Source organism: Photinus pyralis, unplaced genomic scaffold (assembly GCF_008802855.1).
Source record: "Photinus pyralis isolate 1611_PpyrPB1 unplaced genomic scaffold, Ppyr1.3 Ppyr1.4_LG9, whole genome shotgun sequence".
Taxonomy (NCBI): domain Eukaryota; kingdom Metazoa; phylum Arthropoda; class Insecta; order Coleoptera; family Lampyridae; genus Photinus; species Photinus pyralis.
The window spans coordinates 13,953,740-13,976,722 of NW_022170878.1; the positions used below are offsets into that span (position 1 = coordinate 13,953,740).

General features: G+C 36.6%; 1 protein-coding gene across 1 annotated transcript in view; it reads left to right on the plus strand.

Annotated features, from left to right (window-relative positions):
• The window catches only part of LOC116180809 (vacuolar protein sorting-associated protein 13C-like), a 29,167-nt gene extending 9,529 nt beyond the window's left edge, over positions 1-19,638 (plus strand). Inside the window, exons 13-33 of the mRNA XM_031500939.1 lie at positions 3,701-4,007; positions 4,225-4,404; positions 4,454-4,643; positions 4,703-4,830; positions 6,904-7,427; positions 7,476-8,789; positions 8,839-9,285; positions 9,331-9,622; positions 9,674-9,876; positions 9,924-10,476; positions 10,523-10,818; positions 16,222-16,402; positions 16,451-16,725; positions 16,769-17,681; positions 17,731-17,915; positions 17,964-18,129; positions 18,185-18,458; positions 18,511-18,698; positions 18,747-18,889; positions 19,045-19,171; positions 19,428-19,638. Of these exons, the coding sequence (XP_031356799.1) occupies positions 3,701-4,007; positions 4,225-4,404; positions 4,454-4,643; positions 4,703-4,830; positions 6,904-7,427; positions 7,476-8,789; positions 8,839-9,285; positions 9,331-9,622; positions 9,674-9,876; positions 9,924-10,476; positions 10,523-10,818; positions 16,222-16,402; positions 16,451-16,725; positions 16,769-17,681; positions 17,731-17,915; positions 17,964-18,129; positions 18,185-18,458; positions 18,511-18,698; positions 18,747-18,889; positions 19,045-19,171; positions 19,428-19,565 (7,024 nt within the window). The 3' untranslated portion in view covers positions 19,566-19,638. The remainder of the gene's footprint in view (positions 1-3,700; positions 4,008-4,224; positions 4,405-4,453; positions 4,644-4,702; positions 4,831-6,903; positions 7,428-7,475; positions 8,790-8,838; positions 9,286-9,330; positions 9,623-9,673; positions 9,877-9,923; positions 10,477-10,522; positions 10,819-16,221; positions 16,403-16,450; positions 16,726-16,768; positions 17,682-17,730; positions 17,916-17,963; positions 18,130-18,184; positions 18,459-18,510; positions 18,699-18,746; positions 18,890-19,044; positions 19,172-19,427) is intronic.
• Positions 19,639-22,983: the final 3,345 nt, after the last annotated feature.

Genomic DNA, 22,983 nt, shown 5'->3' on the forward strand with positions numbered 1-22,983 from the left:
AAAAGTGAAAATTTCTACAAAAAAGTGGAAATTCCCACAAAAAAGTAGAAATTTCAACAAAAAAGTGGAAATTTCGACAAAAAAGTGAAAATTTCGAAAAAAAGTGAAAGCGGCGACAACAAAGCAGAAATTTGACCTTCCCCCGCCGCCCCATCGAGTGACCCATCATTTTAAAGGCCATCAAATATTTTTGTCGAAATTTCCACTTTTTTATGGGAATTTCCACTTTTTTTGTAGAAATTTCCACTTTTTTGTAGAAATGTTCACTTTTTTGGCGAAATTTTCACTTTTTTGTAGAAGAAGAACACCAAGTGTATATGTGGCCCGTGTACGGCTTCGTACAGAACACTTGATCCCGATCTACAATCTTTGTTTTTCGTAAGGTGCTATCGACTTCCGGGATAGTATCGTGTCAATATTGAACGAAAAGGCTTTTTGTTCAACATTAGCACGATCCTATTCCGGAAGTCGCACGCATCTTAATAAAAACAAAGATTGTAAATCGACACAAGGTGTGCTGTGACCGGCAGTCTTTCCTGGCGAGAGTTATAGTGATTTTTTGAAACCTCAATTTTACTTTAATCTTATTTTAATATCTATCGGTGGCAACGAAAAAACAGTGTTGATTAAAAAAACGGTTTACTTTTCTAACATGTTTGGTAGGATATGCCATTTAACTTCTTAAGTCGCAAAAATAAGGTCATGAAGGTGACGTTCGTCTTCCATAATACAGTTTTCAATTCTGTTTAGGAAGCTCTGCGACACTCGCTGTAGTGTCTCCTTGGTAATTAGTGCCAGCTCACAAATCGCCTCCTTCGGATCATCCAAATTACGAGGTTTGCGTTGAAAAACCCTTTCCATCAAATATTTCCACACAAAAAAATCGCACATCTTGATGTCGGAAGAACGACGAGGCTACGGCCCAAATCTTGAAATGACATGACCTGGAAACGAGTTCCGCAGGAAGCTCATCGAAAGTGTGTCTGAGTGAGGAGGAACCACAATGTCCTGTTGAAAGTTGAGCCTCTAATTGTCACGTAAGATTTTCCAATGTATTCTTTGTTGTCACATAATCTAACAGCAACGAAACATATGGAAAGTTATCTGGCGCAATATACACTTCATATTGACAAACTCCTTTTGTAGCACCAAGGTAAGAAATAAGTTTCAAAGTAGAAAACTTTGAGGCTGTACCCTCAGATTAGAATAAATCTTCTCGTATGCCACCTTTTCTGCTGTAGTTCTGCATACTACGTCATGCGGACGTTTTATTTGGCATCAACCTATACTAATGTTGGGTCACTATGTATGTTGAATTTCAATTGTTGTTAACATTATCCACTGTTTGTCGAGCGTTATCGCTTATGTGAAGGGTTTCTTTGAGATTTTCCCGTTAAAGGGTTTTTCCACCATCAAAGAGCCAATTTTACATCTGTAATTACAACGAATCCAGTGTCGTCTAAATTGACATTCTAGTGCAATTAAAGTAGATGAGTAAAGTTATAGTAGCATCATCAGCTTGGTGTTTGTGTTCTTTGTTCGTCACTTGAAGTGAACCGCAGGTGACCGGATGTTAGGGATTATTTAACTTTTCCTTTTCTTTGGAATTGTGAGACTGATCAAGTCTGCTGAGTTTCTCAATTTAATCAAATTAAGTCTGCGGTTTTTAGTTGTGGCAGAAGCTGGACATGCCCTGAAAAAATTATAATTATATCGTACAAGGTATCGTTAGGTAGTACCCGAGTTTAAATTGAGCTAGCTGGACAAATGTATGTGTGGGTGGTTTAGTGACCATTTGCCATTGCTCATACCAATCTTCATCATCATTTGGTACTTATCTGGTGTTATTTTAAAATATGCGCGGTAACAGGACTTATGATAACATGCATCTGCAGCTACAATATTTCCAGACGCTACTGCAATATTTTTGTGTTTCGTTTTTCTATAGCAATTTCAAGAAGTTTCTTATCAGTGTTAAGGTGAAGAACATGAAGGAATTATGGTTTCCTAGATCGGCTTCCCTTCTTATATTTATATTGAATTCTTAGGTTTGATTTTTCTCGTTTCAAACGCTTCTGGGTCGTGATATTGGTAAAATTGACCCAACATTTATGATGGTATTTCACGGTGTACAACAGTTCCGTCATATATATGCCCCAGTTCAGTAGTTCAGTAACTGTGTGTTTGGAGCTTCTTTTCAATATGAGGAAAATCCCTAAGATTGAAGTGAAGTAGAACCAAACAGTAGGTATAGGTATATAATTGTTGAACTAAATCGGGGAGGAACTGAAATAATAGTACTTTTGCTACATCAGTTGAGGTATGTGAGGGAGGGTATTACTTGACAGTGCCTATATTATTAGGTATTCTGTAACTTTACCATTTGTTACTTATACACATTATTAATTTACAGAAAAGCACAATTAATACAAATCGTAGCAAAAATCAGAAGAAAAATTAAAAAAAGACATTTTTTTTATTACTTCGTAACAGTAGATTTGATCGAAGAAGTGCTTATGACAAAATTTGTAGTACCATTCAAGAGCTTGAATTAAAAAAAAAAGGAAAATGAAATCGGATTAATAGTTCCACAGGTATAGTTGATTCTATAAAACTCAACATCAGCCATCTTTGATTGGCCATCATTTCTATTAGTTACCGCTTTGAAATAACAACCATGATTTTTTGGCATCCTAATAAACGTGTACAACCGCTGTAAAAAGGAAAATTAGTACCCCCAAATTATACCGACATGATGACTGGCCCGTGGAACCATATGGCTTACTTATTAGACCATGAACATGGAACATTGTCAAACCTTACTCAAATGTGGTGCATTATGCCATAATTTGCTTGTTTGGGACTCCCCACTAGTGAATTGATGTTATTTTACTCTCGGGCTCAAGAAGTATTATTATTAAGGAACATCCCTACCACACGTGCAATTCAACTCGATGGGCCTCGATTTCCACACCACACACCTCCTTAAGGGGTTGATTCTGTCCCCTCAGATCAGTATAGCTTGTAAATCAAATTTTTAAATTTGGTATTAGTCGCTTTTATTCGAGGTGCGTATATATCTCTCTTTCCTTGTCTAAGGTATATACAAAATTTCATTAACAAATAAAAAAATTGGATTGCGTAAATGCCAAAGCTGGATTGAGCATGTGCAAATTATTTAAATTCGTCTGCATAGTTGCTTGTTCTTTGCAACAAAAATTTTTTGAAGGTTTGGCCAGTTTTTGGGCTGTAACTTTTTTGCCCAATTTTACCAATTTTCAAAGCGATCCGACATTTCGGCCCAAAGTTATCGTGCACACGGACAGACATTCCTTCCTTGGCGCAAGCCTCGACACCATAACGAACCAAATAGCGAAAAGTAGAATGATAGCTCTTAAGATAACGATCTAGTAGCGACCGGACGAACGGGCGAACGGACAGATGGGCGGATAAAGTGGCCACAATAGCGCATTTTTTTAATGTTTAGGCGCTAAAAAGATTACTGAGAACATTTCATTGATCCCCTCGAACTACTATTCATCCAGTTAAAACCTGTAACTTTAAATTACATTTTGTTTTTTTAAGTTTTTAAACAACCCATATTATCTTACCATTACCATCTCAATTTGCGTGCTTCTTAAGAATCAATCGAAAGAAATAAACACAACATATTTTTACTAATATTGTTTTATTGTTTTAGGATTTCCAAACAAACTTCCAGTAATGTCATCCGAATTTTAAAGAATGCTGTTGAAAAGGTCAAAAAATCACTCCAAAGCAAACAACCCGAAACGCCAGTTCCCCCTGGCGCTGTGAAGTTTTCCCATTCCGCTCATTTATCAAATTTAAAAATTCGAGTGTGCGATTCCGATTTCGATATAATCAACATTAGCCTTTCCGGGATAGAAATGGATTTTTTGTTTAGAGCGAACGAAAGATTCGTTTTTCGTTCATACCTCAACACAATAACCGTTGAACATTTATCGGACGGTACATTATACTCGAAGGTAAGCTCTGATCCTCAACAACCATACAAAATCATGCAGTTGTTCCAAATATCTAGCATACACTGCTACTCACTTTAGAAACACTACAGTCACATTTAATTTACCGATTTTAAAGTATCTACTGAAACAAAATATCGACGTATTTTTTTCAATGCCAAAGATATATGTATAACAAATTACATATGTGCGTCATAATAAACTATCATTTTTTTAAAAGGTAATTTCAACTGATGGAGATAAGGTGTATGAAATCAAATACGTACGACATGCTGCCAACATTATGCAAAAGAACGACATATCTCCAAGCACCGAAGACCTTAGCACCGATGGTAGCTTCAAATTCCAACTGGGTCGGATACACATCACTTTCCTATACAAATTAATCGTGCAACTACAGGTACGCAAGTACCTTTATTATAACTGCTTACTACTGAGTACTCTTGCAGAGGTTTATTTTGAATTTGGAGGGCGTCGCTTTTGTTCGATGTATAGTACACTTCTTACGAACTTCTCTAAACCGGGCAACTGATACAATGAAAGGACATGCCAAGATTAATTTATCCATCAATATCCAGGGTCCTGTCCTGCTGTTTCCTCAGAAATCCGATTCACCTAATGTGATCGTGTTTGATACAGGTACAATATTTGTGTAGTTTGCAGAGTACCTATCGCTCTATAATTATGTTCTTTTACAGGTGAACTGAATATTGAAAACTTCTTCAAGGAGTACACCACTGAAAGAATAGAAAATATTTTAATTAAACTGAAAGATATTACTGTATTGAGAGGGATAATGACATTAACTTCCAGTTTAGAAATGCAGGTGAGACAGAGATGATATATCTACTTATTTACGTGAACAATACTAATATTGGCGTAGATTTCTGTATGGTATTTATGTTTCCAAGCAATCCAAAACCTTCCAAAATTCTTTAGCTGAAGTAACGTCAAGATACCTATTACCAGCACTCCTATTATCTATCGAATGAATGAAATGATAATAATAAAGCTTTCAGAGCCTATATAATGAAAAAAATGTGCTTTTTTCGTTAATATTATATTCCATCGCAATATAGAACTCGGAAGAAGAAACCATCTACCCCCGGACACGAAGAAGAAAACGTCTCAACTCATTAAAATGTATTAATACTCTCAAGGTTAAGGGAAAATATAACAATGAAATGTTTAGTGTTAGGTTTCACATATAAAATATAACGTTAATGTAAATTAGCTATATACAAATAGTGAAGAACGTAATCCCTTATGATCCGTGATATTCAAGCGACGTTAATTAATTAAATAAACAAAATTGCGATGCAATCACGCATTTTTAAAAAGCGTAATTAGACATCTTCTAGTATAAAAACACTCACGTCAATCATCGCAGGTAACGCCCGCTGCAAAACTGGTCGCTTGTGAGTTGCACACAAATTCTGATATTATATTTTTATCTCTATAGGGCTCATGCGAAGAAAAAATCGTAAGTTTTGCAGTGGGCGGCTACCTGCGATTGTTCTTATACTAAAACGACGTATAATAGAAGATATTGTGATAATGTTGAAAAAATTTGGTGTTATGCACCTTTTGATTAGTTGAAGATAAAAGTAGCACAAGATACAGCAAATTAAAGGAAATTTAATGCCCTACAACTTCGTTTCTCAACGTCTCAAAAGATCGTTAGAATCGAATGTTTGACAAAAATAGCTGGGTAAAAATGAATTTTTCGAAAATTATGGATACTTATTCCATAACATATAACTGGAAAACCGTTCACCGTTTCCGAAATATCAAAAAAAACATTTGTGCCTCCCTTCCCACCTTAAGCCCACCTCATATCACTTACCGCGATAGGTACCACCATAGATTAATGTTTACTTTACAGAAGGGTTAACATTTGTAGAAGTCAAAAGTTAATTCGTTAAGCAAATTCTTAACTGCGTTAATTAACGATTAACGGATTATCGAGTTAATGCACACGTATGTTACCTAATAACATTTCCGTTAATACAGTTATTCAATTCCATCCTTCTATTTCCCCTTACACCTCCCCTGATCTGCACTCCTACGTCACTTGACACGTCATTGCAATCTTTTGTCGCTACCGGATCTACTTTCTCCCATTGATTGTAAGTCCGGCCCTTTTTTCGAGTCAGCTTGAGCTGAATATAATGTTCATTTTTGCGTGTAAGCCACATGGATAATTTCTTTTCATTTGTTGTTTTCTAGACGCTCTTTGGACCGCTTCCCTGCTCAGTGTTTTGTTAGGACGTTACTTTATTTCCTGATTCTAGCATCCTTTATCCAAAATTCCAAATTCCAAAACATTTCTTTCGAAGGTGGCCACGGTTTACACCGCCAGCTTGATAAAATAATCTTCAGTTTTTTCATCTTTGTCCTCTGCACGTATACGTTGTCTGTGTCTGCACTTACGGAGTCGACTTCTTTGTTTTTCCTACAGGTGTAGAAGTGGTTAGTCTTCCTGTTTCTCTCTTGATTTTTGTTTTTCTCTAGTCTAGATTTTCTAGTTTATGAAAACGTTTATAAACCTGATTGCTCATAATTTAACGTTTGAATTTATCTCACGCATCCATGCCGTCACGTAATCCCACCGGCACCAAAAGGATTAGAGAAGTTTCCAAAGATATTCGATAGACATTTCTTTATCGTCGGATGGACACGTCTCCGACACGAAGCCACTCCCACCGTGAACAAAATGCTGCTAGTGACCGTATTATAAAGATTTGCGGTCATTCTCATACCCACTTCCCCATCCGAGCACAATCTTGGTAGAGATTTTATTCTCGAGTTGACTTACCTACATTTCACTATTGAAAACAAATTGGTCTTTTTACGACAGTTAACGATGTGCACTGATTACTTCTAATTTGCATTATAGGAGACAATGGTTGAACCGGTTCATGTCCAATTGGACGTGAAGCACTTCATCAGTCATTCAAAATCAGTGAAAAAACTGTTCACGTGGGATATAGATGGAGCTTTGGACGTTATCCAAATTACGCTTGGTCAACGTGATCTCTCGATAATCTTAGCAGTTTACGTTGACAATATCGGCGAAGGAAAATTGATCGATCTCATTCCGACAACCATAAAAACTTATCAGGAAGCCATAGAAAACGATGACACGGTTAAAACGCTAGAGGCATTCTTTTGCGAACCCAAGCAGAAAGACATATCCTTAAAGTTTTCGGTAGATGCCGTCAAAGTGCTTCTGTTCTTTGATTCGGGCGAACTTCTTAGCTCGCCGATTCGCGATTTGAACCACGGTTTGTGCAAATTTGAGATATCAGATATTCTAACGTCGTTAATTATTTTCACGGATAAAAGCTTCGAAGGGAAGCTATCCATCGACAGCTTGTTGATCGAAGAGCTAGGACCCGATGCTAATATTTACGATAAAGAGTAAGTTAAGAAGATAATAATCTGCTCGAGTAATGTTTGTTTTTTTAGAATTTTGCATTCTCCAGTAGATAGTAATAAAAATAACAACTGCAATATCACCGTAAATAAGCCACCAATAATCGACATTACGTTTCATCAAAATAAAACGGAAGACAAGACGATAGATATCATTGTGGGCCGGCTAAGTCTGTGCCTTTCAGTTCCGTTGTGCGAAAAAATTGCACTGTTTGTTTTGGAATGTCTTCCCAGAGAGAATATCGATTTGGGTATTATAAACCATGGATACATCGGTGATATACAAGGAGATAATGGTCAGACGAGTCCTCACAAAGGTTCAAGTATTACAGTTGCTCTTCGCGTAAATAAACCCGAATTTATTTTTCTAATTGAGACAACTTCGAACAAGAAGAGGTATTTCATCACGAAAGCTGAAATTTTGTCAGACTATTCGCGGCATAGTTCCAGACTAAACCTAACGCTCTCCCTATCTGGTTTTCATACACTTTTTTACGACCTAGGTTTAAATACGTCAACTCCGTACGTTGTTTTGAAAAGGTGCGATGTGGAATTTTCAAAAACATGCACAGAAGTGAAAGGCGAGAAGATAACCATGACGGTTTCTTCACTTTGTGTACAGCTTTGTAGCGGCGTTGTTCATTCGATTAATGATATACTGAATGACATAATTGATCATTTTAAAATACCCGAACTGCCTCTCGAAATAAGAAAGAGCAAATCTAAGTTGGATTCCGACGACCTTTGGGAACCAAAAAAACTAAACGATATTGTAACCAGAGTCGAAGATGATTACGAAAAAATAAGCACAAAAGACAAAATACACGAACTGATTTTATTTCCGAAAACGGAAGTCGTGGTCGTATTTGAACTGGATGAAATACCCGTAATCGTTTTTAAGTCGACTATCGAAATGACCGTCTGCGATTGGAGTTCGTTATTAAATAGTACTTGCGAAATAACAATCCAAGCAAACTACTACAACGAAAGTTTACAAACGTGGGAACCGGTGATTGATCCTGTAGTCGCTAACGAAAACAATTATGTACCGTGGGATATCATGATCAAAGTGTTTCAAGATAAAGCTTTGCCTATTTTAAATACAGCTGATAATAAAGTTAAAAAGGACTATTCCAAAACTAGAAAGGCGAGTCCTTCTCCTTCGTCAACTGAAGATGACGAATCAAAGGACGGGATGGTGTATCTCCAGCCCCCAAAAATGTATCACAAATTCAACAGCAAAGGCATTAAAACTAGTTTATCTACATTTTTAGATGAGACTGATTCAGAGAATGAAGACGGTGCCATGGAAAAACTAGCTTCCGCTATTTCAGATTTATTTACAGGGTAGGCACTTAGATAAACTTTGATCACTGTACACATAAAACGATTTTAGAGACTGGAATGAAAGTGAAGAAAGCGATTACGATCACTCAAGTGACGCCGAAGACGAATCCGAAGATAATCTAGATTCAAAACTGCAAAGTGCTCGTCCAAGCGTAGAATTAACAAAACGATTCAAGAAGTCCACATACTTTCTGATCGATACAAAGGAATCATTAAATATCACTATAACGCCCGCGTTTTTGAAAGTGTTAAATGAAATTTTTACTGTATACTCCAGTAAGACTTTGTCCATAATGCCTATAACCAAGTCCATTAACTTATTAAATGATATTGGACCAAAAACTGTTGTGGAACTATACGAATCTAAAGGGACCGAACTCTTACAAGAGAAAGTACTGGTCCATAGTAAGGCATACGAAAATGAGGAATCATGTCCAAATAGTCCAACGAAAACGGTACAAGATTTTATTGAAGAATCGAATGATGACAGAGACAGGTGAGTGGAAGATGGTAGAAAAGTAATACCCAAATTCGTTTTTAGTTTGTCAGAGGAACTGTTAAAGTTAGATTTAGACTTAAGCTACGACTATGAGCTAACAGACACCCTTCAGTTTCCCATCACAACTTCAGCGAGATTGTATGAAAAAATCCACAGGCACTTTTTGAAAATACACATTCCTGGATTTTTACCGTTACAAACCAACTGTCCTAAAAAAAATTGGCAGAAGTTCATTCCGTTGCAATCGAGTTCTCATAATAAAACATACTATCTCATTGCGAAGCACAATATTAATAAACATGGCAGGACTGTCGTCGTCAGTTCGCCTTTGCAGGTAAATACCGGTACGCAAACATTGGTCATTTTCTTTTAAACTGATCTGCAGATACGTAACGAAACGTGCTTTGCACTCAGTGTGCTTTATCAACCGTCCATTTTGCAACAACTGAACCTAGAACCGGTGGGAGATGTAATGAACCCCTTCGAGACCACCATGCGCATAACAGTCCTAGAACCACACGAACATTACAACGTGCCTCTTTACATCGCATATCACTGCAAATTGTTTATTCAGCCCGCTTATGCTGAGTAAGTCAGCGCGATGTTCATTACGCTGTCTTAATGATACATTACAGGGGACACTATATGTCCGAAACTGGATTATGGTGGAAAGATCTGGCAACTGAACTGGATATGCCCCATCATATCACCTGTAAACCAAAATCCACATCTAACTTAGAAGTATTTGCCCTGAAAGTGTTACTAAATCGGAATGTCGACGTCCGAAATTCTCACTTGTACGCGAGTCCCAATTACGTTATCCGCCTACTTCCTCCTCTCGCATTCCAAAATTTACTACCCTACACATTGGAGGTACAAAATATTGAGCTTAAACAGCAAATGAAGGTCGAACCAGGGGAGAAGTCAAGCATATACTCCATCGATCTATCTAAAGATCAGAGATTTTTGGTAAAAGTTTCCTATTCCGGGTTTGTATGGACCGGATTACTAAACGTAACTGCGGATTTCGACGAAAAAATTATTATGCTGTCGACGGATGCCAAATCAAATGGGACCAATAAACAGTTACCTATTCACGTCAAGATTGAGAAAGAAAATAATTATAACATATTTTTTTATGCGTCGTACTGGATCGTAAATAAGACTGAGCTGCCTCTTCAATTAAAGGTAAGTTTTTTGACGTGTAGGACTGCTGATAATCGTTCATCTATAGGCAACGTCCAATCCGAATATTTTTGAGAGCACAAACGAAGATATCTTATTATTTTCGTTCAAAAGGCACACAAAACAAAGCATAACTCTCAGAGTGTATGAGTCAAATTGGTCAAATGATTTTGGTTTAGATTGTGCTGGAACTACTGGTTTGGTGGTATGCAAGGATCATGAAAGGAAAAAGAGGTACTCGCTCCTCCTTTCAATACGACTCTCTGAAATGTGCCCGCAATACACAAAAGTTGTTACATTCCTGCCCAGTTTTATTATTATAAATAGTACCAGGAAACATTTAAGGTAAGTTCAAATGTAATTGTTAAGCAGGTGGTATTCTAAACAGTATTTTACTTAGTTTTACACCCCTTGAGTCCACTCTAAACCATAACTGTTGGATTTACAGTAAACATGTAGGTTTTGAATATAAAATTTAAAGATGTAGGTACTGTGTAGGTATATTATTTCATATAGGTACCAATACTGCTAACAGAATTTAATGGTTTCGTAGTCCAGTCATTATAAATGTTATCTTCGGAAAAATTCCTAGTGAGCTGAATTTTTGTATACTTACACCTTTATTACGGCATTTTAATGAATATGTGAAAAATCGGCATTGATATCATGCCGGCTAAAATAATTTTTTAGGCATCATCACAAAAACGTTGATTTTGTGGTCGCCTTTGCGGCCATAAAGTTTCACTTTATTGTACGCTTCTGTCAAACTTTACTTTATTGTAGGTACACATCTGTCAAACTGTACTTATTTGAAACTGATGTGTAAGAAACAGTAATCTGTTTGATACAAAGCGTCTATCTGGTCTAGCCCCATCAAGAATTGGGTCATCTATGTGCGTTTTTTCATTTTCGGACTTGTAGGAATGTTTCACACTATTTTGCATAAACACAATGTTCACATTTAAAATTATAGTTTGACGTTTCAATCTTTGCTGCTTGCAGAACTTTTTGAAGTGTAGAACCAAAACATGAGGAAGATGTTATTGTTTACATTATTCTACGAAGAATCACCAGCAATTAACACAAGTAGCTACCTATACCTACCATCAAAGCAGGTAATCAGGTTTCCAATAATTGTACAGGTATAAGGTCTTGGAAGCTACAGTTACGTAGGACCTATTGCATTTGACATTATTTAAATCTTGTGCAACGGAGGAAGTTGCGATTGTACTTTTACTCTCAAACGCCTGCTCTTATATCATACGTATATGACTTAGGGTCGCAACGCTTGCAGCTTCCAAAATTTCATTTGGGGTATCTGAACTGTCGCTATCACCCATTTTGATACGCACAAAACACACGCAAAGATGCTAATTATAATTACATATGACAGGAAATGCTTTGTTTTTAATTGTCTAAGATAACTATGATTTTCAGAAAAAATATGTTTATGAGCAAATTTTTGAATTCTTTTTTGATGATCGCCTAAAAAATGTTGTGTGCACCTTGGCCAAAAGTGATTTGTTAGGCCTCATCTGAATTGCGGCCTCGGCTACCGCCTCGGTCGCAAACAGCAGCTTCGGCCAAAAAAGATCACTTTTACGGCCTTGGTACACAAATAAGTAATAAAGGTCAAAAGGTTGCGAAAATCAGTTTTTCGCGAATATCTCGCGACCTATTGCTCGGAGGACAATAGCGGTTTTTACAAAACTTATTCACCGTGCAATTATCTGTAAAAAAATGTCTATCGTATTTTTTGTAAGATGAACCATTTTTGGAGTAGAGCGCTGAGAATGTGACTACATTATGATTATGCACTCGTTTCGTACCACTCCGAGGTAGACAAATCTCGTATTTTTTACATGGTTTCCCCTGTAGGCATAATCCATGGTATGTAATAAAAGGTTTTTATTTGAGAGTGAGGAATTTTCTATTTAAAACTGAAAAATACATCAAAAACAATAAACTTTCGTACGTAATTTTTTTAATTCATTCATTGTCGATATCCTCTAACTTTATAGCATCTCAAACCAATTTTTTTGTATCCACATTTGCCGCTATAATTTCTACAATTACAAAGGATTGGCTTTCGTAGATCATCAGGTGCTGGTGGTAATGAGGTTGTTACAGGCTGCAGTATGTTATTTTTTAACTCCCAATTTTCTTGTCGAAATTTTTCTGCAGAATTATTTCATTCGGGTCTTTTTGCAAACATCTTCATGACTTTAATTTTAATATACTTAAAAACATGAATAAATAGCAATCAAGTTTACGCTTTGGTGTACGGTATACTCGTACAATACCTACCGTATATGAATGCATTCTAGTAGCCTTCTGAGCGCTCTACTTCAAAAAAACGGTTGATCCTACAGAAAAACGAAAGAGTCATTTTTTGTAGATACTTGTACGATGAACAATTTTTGTAATAACCTCTATTGTCCTCCGAACAATAGGTCACAAGATATTCGCGAAAAACTGATTTTCGCAAACCTTTTGACCTTAATATCTTTTTTATCCGGCACGATATCAATGTCGATTTTTCACATATTCATTAAAATGCCGTAATAAAGGTGTATACAAAACTTCTAAAATGACTGGACTATTCGATACATACAATTTCATCTGTCTAAAGCTTTTTCTTGATTAATAACTTCAGGCATGTTTCCGGTTTTTTTATGTTACAGAGAGCGCCTAACATTAAATAAGGTAAAGAAAATTGGGTTCACCTGAATACCAAATATCTTTAAAAAAAATTTTAAAATCTCTTCTGAAGGGCGCCTAATTTTACGCAACCAAAATACCTTACTAAAACAAATAAAGATCTGGCTGTCCTTAATTAATTTGAATATTGCTTGCTTTGACAAATAGGGTTGAAAATGTCCTTTGTTTTTTATAAAAATTGAAATTTCAACAATAAAACTATATTACTAAGACATTACTCAAATGCCGACGACTAACTCCTAGTCCTTTTTACCAAAACTTTACCTCCATGATAATTCTTTTTGGTTACGTGAGAAATGTGCGTTTTGTAATCAGAAAATTGGCTACAACTTTCCACTTTCCAGCAAAATATCAACACTGAAAGGCCATATAATCTTATATTGAAACAAAGCTTTGAATAAATGTTAGATTCAAAGAACAAAGTCGAAAAATGTCAAATATTGTTTAAGAATGCATCTCCCTTTTACATTGACCTTTCAATTACTAATCTTTCTACCTGTCACAATTTGGATAATAAAATTTTCTTTGAAATGGCCACATAATTTTGTATTTATACCATAATTTTTCCTTTTCCGCGCCCATATATGGGTAGGCAATCTGTCCGTGAACACGATAACTGCCAAACGCTTGGGCCGATTCGGTTCAAACTTTGCACAGTTGACCTATAATGCTACATGTAACAATCCTATTGAAAGTGGATCAAATCCAATTATCCGTATGGTCACTCCGAGGAGGTGCTCTGACGCTTTTTTAGATACACTTTAGGGGTTTATTTTCATCATAGAAAAGTCCATGGTCCGGTTTGTTGGCACGATAACTCAAAATTGAATGGGACAAATAGCGTACATGTTTGCACGCGTATTACTTGCCACTTGGAGACGACACCTATATTAATTTTCAGACCAGTAGACCGGATCTCTCTGCGCATGCGCACAAGTAACTTTATCTGACAAACTATTGGTCTCACAAAAAAATTATTCAGACATTTTTGAAAAAAAATAAAAATTGAAATTGAAAAAATTTGTAATGAAAATTATTCCTTGAAAACCCCTCTATTAAAATGATCTGAAGTCATTTTTTTATCAAATGCCCAGAAAAAAAGTTATAAGAACCAACTTTGTTGTTTTTGGTTCTACGACTAAAAGTTACTGAACCAAAGTTGTAGAAAATTTTATTTTTATTCAAAAATGTCTGAATTTTTTGTGAGACCAAAAGTTTGTCAGATAAACCATAAAAACCATTTTCACCCCTTTTTCAAGATGGCGGCCGCGGGACAATGGCTGCAAACCTCACAAGCTTGAATTTAACTTTAAACTCTCCTTGATATCTAAAAAATAAAATCGCGTCCTCTGATAAATGCACGCTAAGCCCAAAAAATATAACATTTCAATGGACTAATCCGGCCCTACTGAAATTTTAACAGTAGGTAGCAACTAGCACCTTTTAATGCAGACAAGACAAAGGGATCGATTATATTAGACGTATGAAAAAACTTCACGTGCACGTATGTACAGAGGTAAATTCCTATTTCTGAACAGATCTTGTTTGAAGTTTGAACAGCGGCGCCTTTTGGTAAAGGTCAAATCAACCCATTATATTAAACTTGTAAAAAAAACTGCGCACTTGCGAATGTACGACTTCTATTCACCATTCGTTTTACAACGAAATGCGAAACGCGTTTTCTAACATGACCACTAAGGTCGCTATGAATTTATTTAGACTATTTTCTGACCAACTCGACTAACAAAACGCAAATTAATCAATCTCTTTTGGACCGTACTTTTTTCAACTAACGGCTCTTCGAATGCTCTATTTCTTTTTTGCTCCACTGCCAAAAGCGAATAAATGTAACTTTTGCAAAGTATTCCTCTCTCTAAATACGCATAAATTTTTTAATGCACAATGGTGGAAAAAGTTATGGCGCGAATATTTTATTAATTTTCATTGGTTCAGCCGGCTTTTATCGAGCTTTATTTAATTTGGTGAGTTGCAGAAATAACAGAAGACGACGAATTTTCAGCGTGTAATTTAAAACCATAGCCAAGCAATTAGTCGTCTCGTTCCAGCCGTACACACCAACGGCGGTTGTACCCCACTGGGTCGGGACGTGCCGGAATTCATTTCAACCTCTACGATCGCAATGAAACGACGATACATTGATCGGTGTTGTTAACATGACCGCAAGTCAACCACAAAAATGTTGTTTGGTCAACCATGTGGTGCAGTCGATCGGACCACAATTCTGTGGTTACCTGAACTGCAAAATGCGGCTCGAGTACGGCCGCCCTTAAGCTGGAACTTTCACTTTTCTCTATAATTTTCAGTATATAATTGCCCATTAAAAGACCGAAACGGGATCAAAGCAAATGTCACGACATCGTGTCCTGCAAGCTAATAATCGCCTCGTAACACTTTTGTAATTGTCCGAAAGTTTTAAATGCGAATCCATCGCCTGCTGGTTGTGCCGAAAAAGTTTTTTATCGCTGTATATTCATAATGTACGCAAAATGACAAATTGCACGACTTTTGATTTTACGAATTCGATTATTGATAACTATATCAATTTGGACTAAAGAATAGTTCGGCGCAATTTTTTTGCTACGGGTCTTTGTCTTAAACTCACAGAGAAACTCCAATGCGAGTTATTAAAAAAACACTAGGTATTATTTTAACGTGATCTCTACGACGACTCGAGTCCAATTAAATTCCTTCCCTTCTTCCACTTCAGTACTTCCTTCTATACCTGTGCTAAAACGTTTCAATAGACCTATTTAAGATATCAAAAAACACTTCAAAGCATTTCAGTAGAAATGACACAAACCACTTGCTTCCTACGAAAATTTTAAATTGCAGTCTACCACTTACGCTGTATCACTAGAAAACTGACAAAAAATGTTATCCATTGATATCATGAAAGACACATTTGTATAAAACCTTCATAATTTATGAACGTATGGTCTTAATACAACCTTCCTCTTCAACCACATAAGATCAAGCTTGGACTGTACTACAATGTAGCCCTTTTAGGTTTATGGAACACAACGAAAAAACTGACTTATGGGTTGACCTACCCCCAAATCAGCACAAACTCTTTTGGCCCGAAACTGGATCCATGGAAATGTACGTCAAGTATAGAGACAGCAAACTAAATTCTCAGCCATTTTTTATTGCAACCGTCCACCACACTGTACTTCGTATGGACAAGGGGGTAATCACCAATTTCGTTTAGGTCCGAATGTAAATTGTCAAATTCCAGACCGCGATTTGTGTTAACGTGACCGGCGGTACAAGCGGACCGTTTCACGTAACTTTTAAGGAATACGCGGAAGGGGATGCTCCAATACTGATAAAAAATATGTGCGCAGATTTGTTTTTGAAAATTCAACAACAAGGTCAAAGCCCTGTTACCCTCCTAAACCCGTTCACTTCACTAATGTATACGTGGGACGACCCGATTAAACCTCGTCAATTATTGTGGAATGTTTATAACAATAAAGGATCCGGATTTTTTATAGACGTGTTCAAGGATGGGTGAGTGACTATTACTTGACGTCACTCTAACTTGTCTTTTCAGTTATGGAGAAGAAAGGATCAATTTTCACAGTGTGCCCTCAGGAAGTGCAAATCCGAACAAGTCGAGTGTCGAAAGTTCGAGTAGCGAAGATTCAGATACAGCAGACAGTGTAAAAACTACGCTGAACCGTAAAGTTCGTAGGGACAAGATCGTCGTGTATTGGATTTGTTACAGCGACGGGCTTCAAAAAACGCTTTTGTTTACTCAAGAGCAAAAAATCGCCACCTTTACCATGAAGTCATATTTAACCAGGCTGTGTGACGTGGAGTGCTTGATATCCATGTCAGGTATTGGAATTTCAATTTTTGGTAAGAACCTCAAGAAGGAGATAGCATACGTATCCGTGTCAGATGCTCCAGCCGTATGGGAAGTAAACGTGGGTCACAAGTGGAAAACTCTCACTCTGGAACTGGCTTCCTGGATTGAGGATAAATATCGGTTGCACTATAAGAAGTGCCAATTAAAGGACTACATCCACATAGACTTTGAAAAGATGTTTATGCTGAAGCCTTTCTTCGCTGAACTGCGACGATGTTACAACTCCGCTATTTATGGACTATACAGAAGATCGCGTAACCATCAATATCTTAGTGTTAAAGTACAGTCGCTTCAAATTGACAACAAGCAATCATCTTCGAATGACTTTGTCATCTTGCACCCAACACCGTCTGTCAACATAAAAGGAACAAATCCATTCATAGATCTAGCAGTTTTTAAGTTTTATAACACAAATGTTAGCGTTTACAAAGACATACGGTTGAATGTCGAACAATTTTATTTTCATCTAGAATCTCAGCTTCTGACTGAGGTAGCTGAACTACTATCCGAACCTTTCAAAATAAAGGAAAACGTCATAGGCCTCTACCGTCTTGAAATCGGCAGCATCCATGCACCTTTAATTGCACCATCTAAGGTTTTTCATCATTTCATTACAGTAAAATGTCTCATCGATTTTTTTGTAGGAATCAGAAATGTGGAATACCAGAATAGAATGTCTTCAAATATCTCCTATTACAGTTCAGTTAAATATTTCCAGCAGAAATCAATCACATAATCAAAACTTTAATATTCTATTCAGCAACCTATTTAATTATTTATTTCCATTGAATGCATCCCCCTACATGCCAGCGGAAGGGGTGCAGCATAGGTACCAGATTTACTGGTTTTCCATATCATGCATCATAGCATTTTTTAGAGTTTCGCCTCTTGAATTAATCGATGTCAAAGGTTCAAACGCAGATGTCTTCTTTGAGATTCTACAGCATTTAAAGTCTCAATTTCTACAGCAGTATTACTCCCAAGTATTAGGTTTACAGGTACTGGTTAATAGTTACTCTGTTCAATCCGTTGCAAATCATGAGGTAAGCTCAATGCCATACGAAGCTATTTAATGCAAAATTTTGAAATTCATTTCAGTGTGCTCTCAAAGAATACGACAAAACAGCCAACTTGCTAATATCTGGTTGTCGGTGCCTCTTAGGTCATGTCAATATGTCACCAGCTGCATTGGAACAATGTGTTTTGGAAACTTTCGCGCATCAATCTATTGAGAATACGCATCGTATTAGGAGGCATGATTCGTATCATAAGACAAGCACGGTTCCCAAAAGTGTTACCACGCTAAGTAAAAACTTTAACACTGGCGTTACAATAGCTCTCAGTCAATTAATTGCTAAACACAGTCAGAATGGTGAGCCCAACAGAACACAATATACTAACAGCTCAAACAAAACATATTTTAGGAATGCATTATGACGGAGAAGTATTTTTCAGAGGTACAGGTAAAGCTCTGTTTTCACTTATAACTAGGCACCCTGACGACAAGTCTGACAACGTACAAGTCGCGATTGAAGCATTGAGGAGAGCCTGTATTTTGGGTGAACCTATTTCGATTCACCAGAGATTGACGCGGTATTGCAATCCACATCTGGTAATTTAATGTCTATACCATTGCGATTTTTACCTACATTACACTTAGGGCTTAAAACCTTTCTGTATATATGAATCCATGGGGAATCATTTGCTGGAGAGTATCGCCAATTACAAGTACTTTGAAGATTCATATTGGGCCCATGCACCCACTGATAAAGTGGGAAAGTCCGTTATAATTCTGAGCTTACAGTACGTATTCTGTTCACCTACGTTGTAGTGACGTGAAAGATATTGAGTAATAAAAAATTGCTTTTTGATCCAAAATTCAATCATTTTGATATTCAAAAATGCCACGTCACTTTCTTGCTACACATGTGTGAATTACGCATTGTGTTTTATTTTAGGCACATAATTCGAGTAAACAAGTGCAGATTGTGGGGCACTTGGGAAGTAGAATGGTGTTTAGATTTAGATGATATCATTTCTGTGCCCCAAATAGAAACAAAAGAATTAGTTCTCAACGTGCGACAGGTAACTAAAACGCCCTACAGACGGTACGATTTCTTGTACGACTTATCGTACATTCGTACGACAAGTCGTATCAATCGTTTCAACTTGTCGTATGACGCAATTCCCTACAAACGTAAACGATAAGTCAAATGACGCCGTTACATACGGTACGATTGTTCAGACGGTAGTATCGATCCAAAGTCGTACCGTCTGTTGGGTCATTCTCATTTTTTAGTATCCACATTTACAAAAGTGACTATAACTACAATGTCATTAGGATGAAAATAAATACGCAACTTCAACAGAAAACTTAACAATTTGTGGCGATAAAGAAACATTAATGTGGCTTAAAGAAAAAATCGAACAAGCCATTGTTGTAAGTATGGAAGACAAATCTTGGACAACAACAGAGTAATTATATTTTACATTTTATGGAAATAACCTATGGTTACTGTTCAACATGAATAAAGATTTATGTCGTTTTATTATTTTGATGCTTGATGATTAACAAGAAACCTCTCCTCCAAGTAAACGCATTACCCGCATGTCTGTCCCAGAGAGATCTACCTACCCTCAAAATATTCGCTCTTGGAAGGTTCGCCTCCGAAAGTTTGACCTCCAGAATTCTCGTCCTCAAGGAAAATTCTCCGTCACCCCAATACTGGCACTTGCAATAATGACTATAGATATCAGTTAACACTCAGCTCTGTGACATTCGGCTACCGAAGAATTCGTCTCCGAAAGATTCGCTCTCGGAAGTTTCGCCTCTGGAATATTCATCTTAGGATACTGGCCCCTCAAACATTCGTCTCTGAAAGATTGTCCCTAAGAATTTTCGCCTCCAAGGAAAATTCACCCCTTCGAGTTGCCCGAAACTTCTTCCCAGGAGAATTTACGTTCTAGAAAGCTCCACAACTCCCGTTTGAAATATTTATAATCTCAATTCTAAATTCATTTTTATTTCTATGGCACAATCTATACTCTCTGGCTCTGCGAATTTTCCTCTTTAAAAAATATCGCTTTCAAGTAAGTAATACTACATTCACGTAAGATAAAAGTACACTTACAGCTCGCCCTTGAAATCATTCCTATCTACTCAATTTTGTGACAAAATTCGTTTTCGAAAACTTTCCCTTAAAAGAGAACCCTCCCGCAAAACTCTACCTGAAATTTTGGCCCTCGAAGATTTTACGTGACTGGACGTACTAAGCGAGGGGGAGTTTTTTTAAAAAGTTGATCACATTTTTGTAGTTCAGCTGAGTATGAATTTGTGTTGAAAATATTACCTGGTGAGAAAGTTTTCCCGGAGTTTTTCCGAAGTTTGACTTTCTTTACCTTTATTCCACTGAACTATTAAGTACTAACTACTCAGTTTTTCAGTGCTTTCCACTTACTAGAAACGTTTTTAGAATCCTTCGATTATAGTTAGTGATCTGTGTGTGTACCTATACTCTAAAAAACGTTCACTTTTCCCAAATTTATTTAATTATTCTGGTGAGGTCTTTACAGTAAACACAAAATGCTTATTGCGTTTGTTAGTTGTATCCAAGTGGTTTGTTTTTCCTTTTTAAAACATTAATTCCTAGAATTATTAAATGTAGGGGAAATTATCGTTTATTTTGTTATCAATTTTTCTTTGTTAAATTATTTAAGTTATCGTTCTGTTTTAATTTATGGGCACTTTTATTACTTTTGTTAAATAGATGATTTAATTTACTAGCGATAAGACTGCATTTTAACAGGCAAAAACGGAGTGTTTGCATAGAAAAATGTTATAGGAGTATAATGAATCACTGAAAGCAATAAATTATTTGTATCTTTATACACACCGTGTATAATATAAAATGAATCGGACGGCAATACGTTAATATTTTAAGGATTTTCAGGCGCATGTTTGAATTCTACTGCACTCAGTGGCCAGTGCCCACCAACGCCAAGATATACATCGCAAGTAGGGGATTAATCGCATTCTCATAAGTATAACACAACTGTAAATCGCTTGAACAAAACGTTTTAAACTGTTTGGTAGATACTTAAATACAAGATAACCACAACGATGTTTATATTCTAAAATAAGGCGACTACGAAACTACGAAAATGGCAGTAACTACGAAAAGTGGCAATACTACAACGTGATTAAACTAAAACGTTCACAAATACCTTTAGAGTTTCTAGACCAGGAATTCTTGATGCTTTCGAGTCACGGCTTCCTTCCTTTAAAAATTTCCGAAAAACTTCGTCGGCAGCGCGAAGCCAACTTGATGCACACGATGGGTCTCTCTTGGCTTAAATACTTTCTTCGGGATTCGCTTAATGAACAGATTGCCTTAAGATGACACGGCGAGCTTTGCCAAAACTACCATCACAGATTTGGCACTATGTAACGGCGCTTAATGAATGATCATTTCCCACTATATACACTCATATTTATAAATGTCTCTATTGTAAAATCTTTTAGTCATTTAACATTCGGTTGCGGTAGACGTACTTTAACTCGGCTCTCCTTGCTCTACTTCAATTACAATGATCCACTTCATTTACCTCATCCCGAATATACTATGCATTTTTATTAAACGGGCACTTGGAATAAAAGCAAATGTAACACCAGTTTCAAAATTTGGTTTTGTGCATGCGGAGTGCCAACTTTCTTAATTATGAAAGCATTTAAATGAAGTTTGATACATATGTACTTGGAATAAAAGCAAATATAACGCCAACTTCAAAAGTTGATTTTGCACATGCTTTAGCCGTAGCCAGGAGAGCTCGTTTGCTATATTTGTTTACACGTTTATTTTAGATACGCATTCGACCGATTTGATGAGCAGATTCAACTTATTAACCGTGAAACTGTCTTTACAGTGGTTTTATAGTGTTTTTTCAGTTACTGGAATTTGACTCATTTGCTGTGAATTGTCATATTTAATACAGATGAAATTTGAAATTGTCTAGCTAAATTTTGAACAGTGATGTAATTGGATTTTCTTCTACGTACGTTAACATATTTAACTTCATTTCCTCAATTAAAACAAGGCAAGTTCGTTTTCTGGTGTAATGTTAATTAACAACAATTCAACAATGAACATGCATTTTTAGCGCATTTCCACAAAAATAAAATAAAAATGCGCTATTGTGGTCACTTTGTCCGTCCGTCCGTCCGCTCGTTTTGCGACGCTACTAGTTCTTTATCTTAAGAGCTATTGTTCTACTTTTTCCGCTATTTGGTTCGTTATGGTGTCGAGTCTTGTACCAAGGAAGGAATTTTTTCTGTACCGCTTACAAAAAAAGTTATTGTAAAAAAAAACAAAAAACCGTTTTTACATGTTCCATAATTTTACACTTTTGCCGTTTATTAACGATCCTAGAGATCGTTTATAATTTTGCATTGTTATCTGTCGCCTGCCGGTTGGTCTCTCCGTCTGTTCCTTTGTCTGTCTGTCCATCTATCTGTCCGTGTGAACGATAACTTTGTTTAGAAGTGTTCGATCGCTTTTACATCTCCGTTAGTTATGCACTGAATTGCATGAAATTCAATATGGGCATAGATTTAGCCATATAATACGCAATGCCAAAAGTTGAATCGAATCGATTCAAAATTCACAGTGCCCTTTTTGCATCTCGACCATAAACCGAATTGCAAACTTTTTTACTTATAAAAGTATTTGAATGAAATTTGATACATACATAGGCACTTGGAATAAAGGAAAATCAAACGCCAATTTCAAAATTTGGTTTTGCGCATGCGCAGTGTCAACTTTTTTATTTATGGAAGAATTTAAACGAAATTTGATACATAGGCACTTGGGATAAAGGAAAATCAAACTCCAATTTCAAAA